The 14,481-nt window shown below is 40.6% G+C and overlaps 1 protein-coding gene across 12 annotated transcripts in view; it reads left to right on the top strand.

Annotated features, from left to right (window-relative positions):
- SORCS3 (sortilin related VPS10 domain containing receptor 3) overlaps positions 1-14,481 on the top strand; it is a 313,332-nt gene that overhangs the window by 205,153 nt on the left and 93,698 nt on the right. For all 12 annotated transcript variants that reach the window (XM_083845055.1, XM_083845054.1, XM_083845050.1 and 9 more), the window contains one exon: positions 369-442. In XM_083845055.1, coding sequence (XP_083701181.1) covers positions 369-442 — 74 coding nt within the window. The remainder of the gene's footprint in view (positions 1-368; positions 443-14,481) is intronic.

Here is a 14,481-nt window from a genome sequence, read left to right on the forward strand (position 1 = left end):
TTCTAACTAATGTTAGGAATTTACATGCCATCAGTCACCTGCTTCCTGTTGAACTAAAAAAGTCAGGGGGATTGCCAGATTTGTCATATGGCAGACAAAGTGAATGTGTTGAAAGCTGGAATGAGAAAGCACAACAATGTTTGAAAAGGTTTAGGAAGAGCCAACCTGCTTTCGAGTCTCAGTTCAGTCTGGGTTAAATATGAGGGGAGGAGATTACCTTATTAGCCATCCCTGGCAGTGAGGTTGATAGATAACTGTGCAGTACAATCCTTTCCTATTCTTTAATCTGAACCGATTTTAATCCTTTATGGAGCAGCAGCCCTTCCTCATCTTGCTCAGAGTTTATACTACTTCTCTCTGTCTTTCAGCTGTACAGCTCCATGGACTTTGGAAGAAAATGGCAACTCATGCACGAGCGGGTCACTCCAAACAGGTTTTACTGGTGAGTTTTGCCCTCTGGCTTTGCTTGCTTTGGGTAGATCATGGAAGGGAGAAGGGTATCTAACTTGAAGGGATCCTTTTTTTTTTTTTTTTCCTGAACACTAAGTATGCCCTTGTTTTTAATGTTGTATGCTCAGTCCATATTTTGCAGTGTTATAGTTGAATGTCTCCATGTTTGTACCTCTTTCTTGTCCAGTAACAGATGCTGTCTTCTACAGATGAGTACAGGTCTTGGTAATTGCAGAACTCCTGCTTTTTTATTATTATTCTTTTTATTTTATATAGCTGCTTACACTAACACAGAAAAACTGCCCCAGTGCTTCACTGGCAAAGCTACGATCATTAGACCTTCTCCTTTTCAACCCTTCTGAGAGCTACTTTAGACTACAACACAGTCTTTTCACAAAGCCAGCCACTCTGACCAGTGTCCTTATGCAAACCTTGCAGAGAAAGGATGACTCGCTCTGTTCTGAATCACCCTCTGAGGAACTAGTATTATTCCTACCAACTGGTGAGAGCCCAGGATGTTCAAACTGTTTGCTGAAAATTTTCCTTGTGACTATACTTCATTCCTTCCCCAAGTGGCAGTATCTAAAACTGGGAGAATGCCTTAAAAGCAGAAGATTTAATAAATTTAGTTCCTGTCTCCAGGCTCCTCCGTTTCAGATGCTGCTTTGGAAACTTTTCTACCAGATGAAGGCTCAAGAACTGACTTAAGAGAGAGAAGAAAAACCAGTGACATTCTTTTGTAGTTCAGTCTAGGATATGGGACTTAAATCAGTTTTAACATTGTACTGTATGCTAGATAATGGTGTGTGAATGTGTGTCTGTGTAGAAGTCCTGATTTTCAGAATAGTTACTAACTATGAATAGATAAAGAAGTGCCTTGTCCTTCAGGTCAAGAAGTTGCTGCTATTAAGGAACCAGAAGCCCTTATTTTGAAGGGTCAAAAATAAACAGGACTTGAGTGATTTAACAAATGTTTTCTGATTGTGAAGCATGGTGTATGTATTTTAGAGTCAAATCCTCGTGGAAGTTCTGGTGTGTCATTAAAAATGGCTGGAACCCAGACCAAAATGTCTACAGATTGAACGTGCAATATTTCCACACCTTGCAATGGAAGAAGATACCTCACAGGATTTTCAAATTGTCTAGGTTCTTCTGCAAATCTCTCTAAACAGCTTTAGACTCCCATATTTAAAGATGGCTTTTTGGCACCAAGTCTGAAGTTTTGCCTCTTTGTGCCTTTGGATTTTGGACTGTGAAAGGAGATGTTTGAAAATCTAGGGAAGGAAGCAGTAAGGCTCATAAGCCACAGAGACATGCAAAATATATCAAAGGTCTAGGAGCTTGTCTGACCATGTCACTGTTTCACATTTCCATAGTGAAGGCAAAGCGGTTGTATTCTCCTGGTTCTGGTGCTAGGTAGTTGATTGACCATGCCATCTGAAATCCTTTGATTTCACCTTTCCTTCCTAGGTGCACTTGACATAGGTGAGTGTAAACCCTCTTCAGGTGTATCCTTCTGTGGAGTAGAATAGCTGGCATATCTCCAACGGCATAGTTGTACCCTACCCCTCAAATAGCATAGATGAACTTAGAAGAGTGGCTTTCTTGGAAGATAATGTGCAAGGGCTGAGCTGACCTGGGAACAAAACAGAGTCTCTTTCTAAAAGTGATGCCTTTTTTTTTTTTTTCTTTAAATAATGGTTAATGTAATGGAGATTTTCTGTTTGTCCATCAGACACCCAAAATGGTAGATTTTCTACAGATCACCTCATTTTTCATGCAGTCGCTTCTTGGCTGGATAGTTTAAATGCTCCTTTTTAACATTGTGTTGAATAAAGCCTCTGTTTCAATTATCTCTTTCTCTTAGAAAACATAAAAGTCTTCTGTAGTTAAAACTGATACGGCATAGATCTAGAATTCTTTTTTCCACTCAGAAACAGTAGAATCCCATTGACAATAAACTTTCCAAGAGAGTGAATTAGGTTTTTCCCAGAGTGAGACAGATTTGAACCAATTCGTAGTGCAAGGGTCAGAAATGTTGAAATTTTGGAACATAATAACTCCCTGGAGCTGTCTGATTTCTTTCCTTTTTCCTTTCTTATTTTTTTTTTTAAAGCTGCAAACTGTGATGACTTACAAGCTCTGGCTTGTAAGATGTGTATGGAAAAAGAAATGCAAGAAGAACGCTTTAGCCTCTAAAATTTAATGATTTATTAGGCTATGGAAGAGGGAGAAAGTAGATATAGTTGTAAGTTTCAGAGCCACTGCCCTGTGGCCTCCATCATCCTATAAAATACTACATTCTCAAACCTGTTAAGTACAATTTCCAGGAAAGGTGAAATAATGATAGGAAGATACCAAAATCAGAGTTGCTTATTTGTGGTGCTCTATGTTGTTTTTTTAGCAGTGGCTCAGGTAAACCTTCTCTATCAAATGGGACAGCCCTCTGATTCGAATGCAGCTGGTCTTATGTACTGTCTACTGATTTTTTCCTTCCAAACATGATTTTCATCTCTCAGACTGCGTGAATGGGTCTGTGAAGATCAAAATCCGCACCTGGTTCACACGATCAGCCAGCCTGAGAGCGAGAGGTCTTAGTTTTCTCTTTGAGACCTTTCCAAATAATTATGCTTTCACTGAGAGAGCTCAGATACAGAGACTTTAAGGCCAGGAGGAAATTACAATTGTATCAGAAGTGGTGAAGTTGGAATGTGAATTTTCACTCAGTGTAGTGAGCAAGACCTCATTGGTAGGCATGGACACGCAGTCACCCTGTGCGTTTTGCTGTAGTTCTGTCAGGCTGCACCTGAGATGGCTCCCTGCTGGTCAAAAGCTAAGTCCTAAGTTGCAATACTGCCCTGTGGCTTTTTATCATGGCTCTTACTTTAAACTTATTTCCTTAGTCCCAGACTTCAGTGCCAGTCACTGGGTTGCAGTTTTGTGTTCCCATCCCGTATGGGTAGCACATGCAGCACAGCTTGTGGGACATCTCTCACCGCTTCTTGCATCCAGCTCAAATTTGTGCTGGTGCTGAGATTCTTATCTGGGCCATTTGTAGCTATACAAACTAGAAATTGAGTTCTCTACTTCTGTAGTAGTGATTCATTTGTTAGCTACACCCACCGATGGCAGTGGCAGAACTTGAACAGAATGTGTTACTTGATATGAGTACAGGCATCCAAATTTGGTTCCCACGTGCCTTGGCCTCAGAGATTTTAATAACTTAGGATCCTGTTAAGGCTGGAAATAGGCGCTTACGCTAATGTGATGCAGAAATTCCCAGATCACTCATCACACGATGAAATGACTCAAGATAACAAACTTTGCACCCATGCTGGTTCCAGTTAAAGACCTACTCAATGTTCTTTTCATTTAAAACAGATTTCTGCAGTTGCCTCTGGGCCCGGCTCATTTTCTCTCACTGTAACTTAGACTCCTGTGCTGACGTGTGGAGTGGTATAAAAAAAATACAGTCCATACTTCATACTGTAGGGATGCTGGGGAAGTTTCCTTGACTGTTAAACACATGGTGTGTTCTGTGCTGACTAATCCTGCTGCTGTTCAGATAGGGACAATTCAAGTCCTTTGAGTTCTTCGGTTACTTTGCTGCTTCTGTCTGTGGGCCAACAGGACTAAACAGGTGGGAAAGACAATCGGTTAATGGTGCGTTGCTGAGCCTTGTTCAGTACTTTCCTGGGCCACAGCTTTTCCATGTCCTCTTGGGTGACTCAAGCTGCCTTTGCCTTGTTAACCTCTAGGTAAGACCAGGAGCAGAGAGCATTTCTTTTCCTTGATGAGTGTAATGGATGAAGTAGTCAAACACTGTGATACCACTGCGTATCCTTGCCTGGGTTAAAAATACTCTGGGGCACTAGAGAGTCAAAAGATGCTTTTGTGGCATGTGAAGTCCTTTTATTGTCTTATGCCTTTATTTTTAAATATGTGGGGTTCCACAAGGTGACCTGTGTTTTCTGGCTAATCAGATGTAGATATCATATGCTACCCATCTGTCTTTGGAGGCCCTGCCTATGTTTGCTGAGCAGACACGGTGCCACCATCCATGCCGTCCTGTCCTGTCACTCTTTCTGTGATAACCAACCAGATTTCTGTGCCTCTGGTATCTGTGAGTGTCAGCCCCAGTCATTTTGAAATCCGGCAATTAGAAAGTGTGAGAAGGAAAGTGTCTGTGCTTCCACTTAGGCCGTGCTTTGGAATTGCAGGTTTTCTGCTGCAGTTGTTTGAGGCATAAACCAGCAAATTTTGTCTCTTGAAGGCAAGGCTTTCCATCCTTTTTGTTGTGCTTTGGATAGAAGCAGAAATAAAGGTATCCAATATATTTCTATGTATTTGCAGCTTGAATTTCATGAAGATTGTGGCAGAGGCTGGTTTGGATATCTGAGAGTAATGTAGCAGGAGGTAAGGGAGTTACCTCAATGTTTCAAAAGGTTGTAGTCTAGGTTTGGATCTACAAGTGGGCAGAGGTTTGTGTCTTTTTATTCCTCATCTCTTGTGGCAGCAGAATCCCAGTGCCCATTTGAGTCCACATGGACAGTTTCAGTAGCAGTCCCAGAAGTGACCTTTGGGTACAGCTAAGGTTAGCTTTACTTGGCTTGTTTGCCAGTGATGAAATGGTTAGCCAAATATGTACCTGTCTCTCCTGTAAATCCCACTAATCATTAACTACCAGATGGTGTCATTGCATAGCGCTGGGGAAATATCGCCTGAGTTTTTTCAGCCAAGTTTAGTGTTAAGAAAACATAGTTTTGTAAATGTCAAATTGACTATTAAGTAATCCTGCATTAGAGTTTTTCAGAATTAAAAGAATCCTGAACTTGGAGGTGTGGATAAAAAATAATTCTGGTTTGGCAGCCACAGATAACACCACCTATAGCATGATGGAGGCATATAGCCAGTGGCTATTCACAGAGACTGCATATAGAGAACTGAACAGGGACCTGTCACTGCTGTAAGCTCCTGTGGGTTAATGACTCATTTACCTGTGTTAAGGGACTCATTTCCCATGTCCTGTGGGTGGGAACACGTGGGAAAGGTTTTTTTCCCAGAGGATAATGCTAGCATAAATCGGGAGCGTGCTATTCAAGCCACTATCTGCACTAGGTAGGTTAATTTTTAAATTCTAGTCTCAAGCTCTGTAATTATGGTTCAGGAGACAGGAGACCTTCTTTAAAGGTCCTGATATATATTGAAAGATTTCCTTGCTAGGCCACATTAGTTAATTAAAGATCACAGCGTCATGGTGATAATAAGACCAATTTTATTTTCATCTTCATTTAAAAGATGAGCAAATGGGGAAACTGTGAGGCTAGTGATTTTCTTTTCATTTTGTGTGCCCACAGTTAATGCAGTTGGCACTATAGATATTTAATGTTTCCAAATATTAGGTTGTAGCTGACTAGCTTGTGATTACACAGTAACTCAGTGGCAGAGATAGAAGTAGAACTTGGATAAAAGAGTTGGATATATTTTACTGGCTGAAACAGTAGTTTTATTTATTTATGAAGTTTCAAGTCAATGCAAATATTTTAGGAATTCATGTAAATATTAACAAAATGTTTCTCTCAAACGCAAAACATCCAGACATGGTTGATTTTTTTTCACAGCTTTTGAAGTGATTTTTAAATTTTAAATAAAACCTTATTTCAGTATATGAATAAACTTGTGAAGTAAAGGAAGAGTGAAGTCTGAAACAAAGTGTCTGGATAAAGGGATCCCGATTCCCATTCACATCTGTATTTTGTGATGCAGAGCAAATACTGATCTGTGATATCCAAACTAGAAGTCCAGTACACCTTATAAAGTACTTCCTCATCACTGTGATCAGTAGCTTACAAGAACGGATAGCAAAGTTTGAGAACTTCTGGAAGTTTTATACTTCTGTCTATGAACATTTTTTCCCCTAAACTTTACAGTATCCTGTTTGTCCTCTGTTGATTGCTACACGTTCTTCCAGGGATTTTGTGATACATTTCATGGATATCTAAGAGAGCATAAGATCCTAAATGACCCTAAGAAAAAAATCCTTCAGTTTCTGTCTCTGGGAGATCCTGCAGGACTGCTCTATAGAGACTCCGTAGACTCCACCTGTTCTCTTTGTGCCTGTGGTTAGCGTAATGCTCAGACAACCTTTCCCATTTTTGAGCACAGCCTCAAAGGAAATTTGATACAATTAGTCTCTTGTACTGTGAATTTAGCCTCTAAACAGTAGCTGAGGCATTGGAAAAACTCCTAAAGGATGCTCATTGCCCAACTTTACTGTTTTGAGATGCTCCTCTCCTTACTGCATACTTTCCTAGGAAAATGCTTGACTTTTTTGTGAAGTCACTTGTGGATACTATGCTGTCTGTTCCCTGGGCTCAAGGCTGTTTTAACAAGAAAAAAAAGAGAAAAGCATACTGGCTGCAAGGAATGTGTGCTGTCGTGAAGGGAAATAGTTTAAAATACTTTTAAAACCCATGAATTACCTAATAAATGAACCAGAAGATGAGAGCCACATGATAGCAGACTTAGAATTCATGTAGCACCTCTGGAATTCTGGCTGTGATAGAATGCAGCCAGAATGAGCTCTTTCAAAGGTGGTGTGATCATCTCTGAGAAAGCAAGTTTTGAATGAGTTACTTTTGAGAAATTTGTTATTTCTAATTGCCCTTTTCTTTACAAAGACAACTCATGGAGAAGGAGGAATTTTCCCTTCCCCAGTAAAGTAACTGGGAATGTCCTCATGTAAATACTATTTGACTTAAAATTTGCAGTTTGTGTGATTTCGGTACAATTTGGGATGCTAGCTATATTTATGACTTTATTGTACTGCATCTTGCTTTTTTTTTTTTTTGTGGGTGTCCTTTTTTTTCTGCTCATTGGTTTTAAATTTGCCGCCTACTACAAAATATCTCATTATAGTACAGTTAGGGCTTTCAGCTATCAAAAAGCCTTTTGCTTTGGTCTCTTAGGTTTCTTAGTGTCCCTGGGGACCAGCCTCTTCTCTTATTTCCCCATTGTAAATCCTGGATCAATTTCTAATTCTCCCCACTCTCTCATGGCTAAGTGTCCAAAATGAGCAGATCAGATAAACCACTTTGCAAGAAAGGTGTAAGGAGGAATTTGTTCTATGGTACTCCTAGGTAAGTGGACCCCAGTACCGTATCAGTCTGGACAGCAAACGTTGGAAGGATCTGTTTCCTTCTCATGCAACAGGGCGCTGAATAAGATGTGATGACAACTTCATGGCCATGTTTCACAGAGCAGTATCAGAAGCCTAAATGCTGTGCTGCAGGCTCATGCAGCCTGCATGGGCTGACTTCGTTCTTCCTCTTCCTAATAGATGTGAACTCAAACACATTAATTTCAGTCTGTCAATAACAGAGTAATTCTTTGTGATACTTTGTAGGAAGCAGCGATGAAAGCCAGCCCTCTAATTAATATATTGAATAACGCATCTCCCTGAGGCATGTGGTGATCTCCCATACTGTTGTAGTTTGGCAAAGCAAATCAAAACCAAGACTGCCAGGCTGACAGTAGTATCATGTTTTGTGCTCTCTGGCTAGCAAGGAGTATTGTCTTACTTTTTTTGTGTATTATTTCTGTCAGGTTTTGGCCTGTGGTTTGTACCACACTGATCTCCCCATTTCTGGGCAAATGGGCTCATTTTCACTGTAGGAGAGAACCCCTCTGGCTTTCAGATGGCTGGCAGAAAAGCATGTGGGATTTGTTTTAAAAACCACCACTGTTCTGAGAACATTAGGAATGATCTTTTCACCTGCTTTGATTATGGATGTAACTTTTCAGCCATTTCATTCAGTGGCAAAACGTCTGCTGACATCAGGGAGCCGAGGAGCATTCCTGGACCCACTGCCCCAGATCTCATCCCAGATGGTCCCACTTGGATTTCCAGAGACACACCTTGGTGTGAGATTTTACAGATCCTGTTTCTTTGTAGTAGCTGGGGCTGGAAGCATTCTTGTACTGGAGGAAGATGCAATCTAATGAAGAATTTATCGTCAATAAGTACATCAATGCTCTTAGGGGCCATTTTTGCTTGAAACTAGAATTTCAGTCATACCTCAAAGCTCTTCAGGTAATTTTCTCAAGAAGAGCGAGGAAGGACCCAGATAAATTCCATTTCATTTCTCTGAACTGACTTCAGCCTCCGAACCTTTGGAAGTTTGCCTGCCATTAAGTTGAACAAAAACAGTTGTTTTATTTAACAGAAGTAGCTGAACCCATGCTGTGCAGGAAGAACAGTCTTATCATGGCAAAACAGACAAGATGTTTCCACATTCATTTAAACGTGAGCCATTTGTGTTGCTCAATAACATCCATTAAAGATAAGGAGGTCTCTCTTTATGCCTTCTGCCTGTTGGAAATTAACAAACTCTCTTAAAACGACAATTCATCAGCAGCTATATGAGGCAGAATTCATTCTCGTCAAGAGAAGAAATTGAAACTCCCATCCTTTCGTTTCCTGGCGTTCCCCTGAGCCTCCTCTGTAGAATGAGATGAGTTTAATTCTGCTATTGTTAAGCATAGTGAGCACGAAGCTACATCACAACCTAAGAGCGGGAAGCAGGATCTTATTAGCTGCACTACAGGTTCTTTTAAATAATGTTGATTCAGTAACTTGTCTCTTGCTGATCATATACAGAACAAGGACAAGAAGGCAGTGAGTGAGGCTGTTTAACTTGCATATTTGTAGCAATCTAATTGGAATAGAAGATAGCAGTGGTTATCGTAGCTCTGTAATTACCTCATGGATAATTGTTCTCCACTGGGCAGAAGACAATAAAAATGGGATGTAGACACATCCCCATGTTTAGTGAAATATCAGAATTTCTGCAGCTGAGTTTAAGAGAAAGATACTGACCTGTGACTGTCAGCAAGGACTTGAGGAAGTAATGAATAATACCAGTAGACTTCAGAGCTGATTGAAGTAGATCTGGGTTTTCTCTCACATGAGAATATAATTTATTTTTTTTTTAAATTGAAGAAAAACAAACCAAAAAACCCTGCCAGGTTTTTGGCCAAAGGGTACAGAAAAATTCTTAAGTTTTGCTCTCACAATATTTTTAGTTTTCAGGTTTTGATTGAAAATCTTTGAGGGAAGGAGACATGTTCCATTATAATATTGATTTTAAGGGCAATCTGTAATAGTGACTCCCTAAAGCCATTTCTGGATCTGCTGTAGTTTCTCCAGAATTCGTTTTCTTTCTACAAATCATTAGATTTGAACAATGCGTTGACACTTTGGAATTTACCTTGAGGCTAGAAACCAGCAGAGTATTACTTTTCATTTGGCCTTGTACTTTTCTTTCCCTTTATTGCTCATCCATAACAACAGATTAAGAACCCGACAAAGAGCAGCTCTTGATTCACCTAGAGCTTGGCCATACATCTTTGCTTCTTGGCATGTGGGTAGCAAAAACTCCTGTTGCAGCATTCGACCATGAGATTTCTTACCTGAAAAGGGTAATGCTTTGGCGATGGGGACACGTGGGAACTCTGCTGTTGTGAAGAGCTGGGAACCCATCTAGTACTCAGCCCCCTGGTATGATGGAGCATCCCTCTAACTTGGAGCAAATGAACCCACGAAAGCTCTGTGGTGTCTCAGGTCTCTCCTGCTACAGAGTCATTCTTCCACTGATGGAGAGACCTGCAAGTGGCCTTGCCCATTTTATTTCTCTCCTCTCTGTGCTGTCTCTGCGGTTACCTTTGTTTTGAGTACAAACCTATCTCATCACAAGACATGTACAGAACTCCTGTTAGGTTTGCTTTCACCCGTCATAGCCACACAGACTGTTTCTGCAGACAGAGCCCGGCTTTGCAGATGTCTGCTGCAAGAATGCTTTTTGTTTCCTGCTTCTTTGTCTTCTCCTCTTGTGAATGTTGAGACAAATGAGTTTATCTCTCTCAGCAGCTAATTGAGTGTGATTTTTGGGGGCAAGGAGCTATGTTGATGCATTTATGCTTGCTGGTCCAGAACAGAGTATTTTATTCTCCTCCTCTGTCTTTCCGCTCCTGCCCCACCTCTCCCTCCTCTTCTCTGCCTTTCATGACTGATAGTAAAAAGTCAAAGAATGAAACAAGCCATTTGTTTTCTTCTGGTTAGCATCTGAAATGCAGTGAAACAACAGTCAGAAAAGGTTTGTGATGGAAATAGTTTTTCACAGCGCCTTTCTCCAAAATGTATAAACTGAATGGCAAATTTATTTCCAGAATGTTAGATGTTATCCCAGGGTGATTCTCTGCAATGTTCTGCAACAGGGAATGTGAAGACTCATCCTTCCTTAATTAATACAATGTACAATGCCCGTAGGCATATGGAGCTCATCAGCATACCCTATACATTCTGTCTGTGCCAAGTTTCATGCTGGCATCCCCTCTTTGGACAATTTAAGTTTTATTTTTATTCACCTACTGCTGCATTCATTTATTAAATGATGCTCTCACTCTGAAGCTTTTCAGAGGCACTGTATTCTGCCTTGGAATACAGTGTTAATAACTGAATCACTGAGCCTTAGCATTTCAGGCATGTCATATTTGCTGTAAGAAAGTGTTCATACAAATGAGGGGAATTAAACACACAGTGAACTGAGAATCCTTATTCTGGTGTAACACGTTGCTTGAGCAGATCGTGTTTAAGATACTTTTGCTAGGAGACAAACTGAGAGCAGTGAGTCTTCTAACCATTGCCTTCCGTGGAGAGAAACAGCAACTCCAGCCAGGTCCTTGACTGCAGGACTGGCAGGCTGAGCTGATGGTTTCTTTGAGCATGTGTTTTGCTTTTCTAAATTGGGCCGAAACATGGTTGATTCATGTTTCCTGAAAAACCAAAGCAATAATCTATAGCAATTCCCCATCCACATGACTTACAAAGGAAGATAGCCAAGCACTGGGCAAACATTAATTAACTGGGCTTCTTAATATAGTAGGCACTAAACTAATTTTAAATCAAATGCAGGGAAAGAGCTGAAAGTCACTCAGTATGTCAGTGATCAGTCTGGGAACCGGAACAAAAACTCTGTGCTTGCCTTTCACAGATTCGTGCAAAGCACAGCTGGCTAGAAAATGTAATTTCCCTGATTTATTTTTTTTTTTCCAAAAAGCTGCAAATAACAATAAACACCACCACCCCTTAGATTTCCTTAGATTTTGATCTCCAAAATGGATTCTGTACAAGATAATCTGTGTTTTGGTTTTCCCCTTCCTATACTATTTTTCAGTATTTTTTCCCTTCCTATTCCAAATAAAGAAGGATGATGAGGGAAAAAAGGGGTGAGAAAGAAGAAAGCTAAAAATATGTCATTTTTTAGTATTTCCAAAATTTATTTTTATTCTTATTTCCTTGAAGGACTTGAAATATAAAATATTGGAAAAACGAATTCTCTAAAAAGTGTCCTGTCCTTCAGAAAACAAAACAGAATCAAATCCTTCCATTGGAAAATGTTTCCAATTTGTCCACCATAAAGTTTGCAGACTTGTAATGACAGGTAAATATCCTCTCTACTTTTTAGGAGTGCTTTCCTCAAAGTAAGTCTCTGTGTTAGATGCACATGGGACAGGGCTGATAGTATATCGTGCTGAATCTTTGAGACACCTTTAAGACAATAACATCTTAGCTGGATGAGCTGATGCTTCATTACTTCCACCATGTTTTGATCCTCGTGCTTTTATTTCTCAGGAGAAACCTTCAGGACTGCTTTTACACATCAAGGTTCAGGTGTACCAAGATGAGGCAGGAGCAGCAGGCTGCATGGAAGTAGCTTATTTAGTCTGAAAGTAAGCAGCAGGACTGTGACTGCACCTGGGTACGTACCCACTACGAGTGCTGGTTTGACATAGCTGACAGATCTGCTCCGTGCACGAGGCTCAGGCCCCAGGAGAAGTTATTTCAGGCAGCACTGGGAAATTAGGATGCCACCTCCAGCATATGCCTTGCCTGTGCTGCTGGTACTTTCAAACAGGTCTGTGAGTGAGGTTCTTCACCCTTCTGCCCACATATTTTTCAGTGTTTATTTCACAAAACTTCACTTAGGTGTATTGGGATTCACGGTATGGGTAAAACAAGAGGTACCTTACATAGTATAGGTAAGGTACTTTGGTTTTGGTATTAGCATATGGGGTAAAGAAAAATGTAAATCAACAGCAGCTTTGTTCAGTTGACAAATATCCTTTAAAAATTCAGTGACATTTCTTTCCCATTGCTGTTAATTTCTGAGATATAAAGAGTCACCTTCTTTTATTCAATTAGAAGAGGAAAAAAATGTTTGTGTGCAGCAGAGACTGCTGTCATGTGGCTTCTCTGCTGATCTGTAAGGTGGTTGAGTAAATATCAGCCTTTCCCTCAATGAATGAATTGACTTAGGCCTCTCTCCTCTATGTCTATGAAACTTGTAGCAACTTTGTAGTTCTGGGACCTCTAATCCACTATGAGTTTGCAGGATATGAATTCAGGTATCCAGCAGGTAGTGGGGGTGGGATACAGTTAGTCAGGTAAATGTATGTACATGTGTGTCCACAGCTTCTGTGTGTGTTTTCATAAGTTTGTTTGCTTTGATAGGAGGAGGCAGAACACCTCCTCAAAATTCACTGTGTCCTTTTTACAAAGCATTGGCTTTGTTGGAAAGAAATTAGATGAGAAAAAGTACTTGGCAAATGTTTTTGCCTTATCTAGCAAGCTAAGTCTTGCAACAATTACTTTTGCTGATGTCCAGAATTGTAGCACCATAGAAATTAGCACTGGGAAAGAAGTAGAAAGCTCCGGGGACCTGGCAAAGACACTTTCTTACAGTGCCTTCCTGCACAGATTATTTTTTTTCTAAGCTGTGTTTCAATTATACTGTGCAAAGAGGTGTTTTATCCATTACTCTTCAGAGACCTCATCACATCCTACCCCATCCAGCAACATCTCCCCTGTTTAGCCACAGGGAATGATGCCATATTTATGTGTTTAATAAATACACTATTTCCCCAACTATATATATATAGTTTTCCCCAGCCGTAGTACTTTATGACGTGTTGTAAGCCTGAAGTGTATGTGGTTTGTGTGTGCATTGGCTGTTACGTGTGCACAGCCAGTGCCTGATGGGATCGAGTTTAAGGCTTGGCTCCAGCAAATATAAGGAAAACACAGAATCCACTTGATCGCCCGAAGGCAACTCCAGTTATTGATACTGAGGCAACGTGATGGAGAAGGCAGTCTGTTAGCCTTTGGCCCACGTTGAAAAGGAATGTGTAATTCAGCAAGGAAACTGTGTGAGAAGATCCACATCAGTTGAACAGGAATTGTCTGGATCCGTTTCTCATACAGACTGCCCATATAGACATGGCCCTTTTGTTGCTCGGATGAGTTAGTCACATGCACTGCTTGTCTGGTACTATCCAGAAGTGTTTATTCACTTCTGGGACAGGCTACAATTAAAATTGCAACAGGCTAATTGGCAACATCCACTAATTTAATTGTAACTGCCTACAGCAAGAAGATGTGTTTTCCCCCCTTTACGTATTATTCCACAATAAATGTGACTTGTTCCTTCCTATTTCCAGTCCTTATCTATGGCACAACATCCTGCTAAGTAGTCTCCATCTGTTTCCTCTGTCTCTTTGTGTGAGCAGTCACAATTACCTTCAGTCTGATGTCCCAACCTGCAAAATGAGTTTCTAAGTTGGCATCTTGGGGAAGTCTCAATCTGTTTTAAAAGTTTTGTTTTTATTTTCAATGCCAGAGCTGCTGAATGCCATCTTGACTGCAAGGCACACCCCTGGCAAAGTGCTGAGTCTAGCAGATCCCAGACCAAGTTGAACCCTGTGACCAAGCCTGAACCCTGTGACCTGATTTTTGACCTTATTACATACCCTCGACTCAAATGTTACTGAGGTCCAGTGATAACTCCCTTCCACACCCATAATGAATGGGTCCAGGAGATGGAGGATTAGAACATCTCTTATTCTCTGTTGATGGTTTGGGGAACAGGGATCAACAGCAGGCAGTCTGAATTGCTCAGCAGTTTTGAGCTAAGA

This window comes from Anser anser (assembly GCF_964211835.1).
Source record: "Anser anser genome assembly, chromosome: 7".
Lineage (NCBI taxonomy): Eukaryota > Metazoa > Chordata > Aves > Anseriformes > Anatidae > Anser > Anser anser.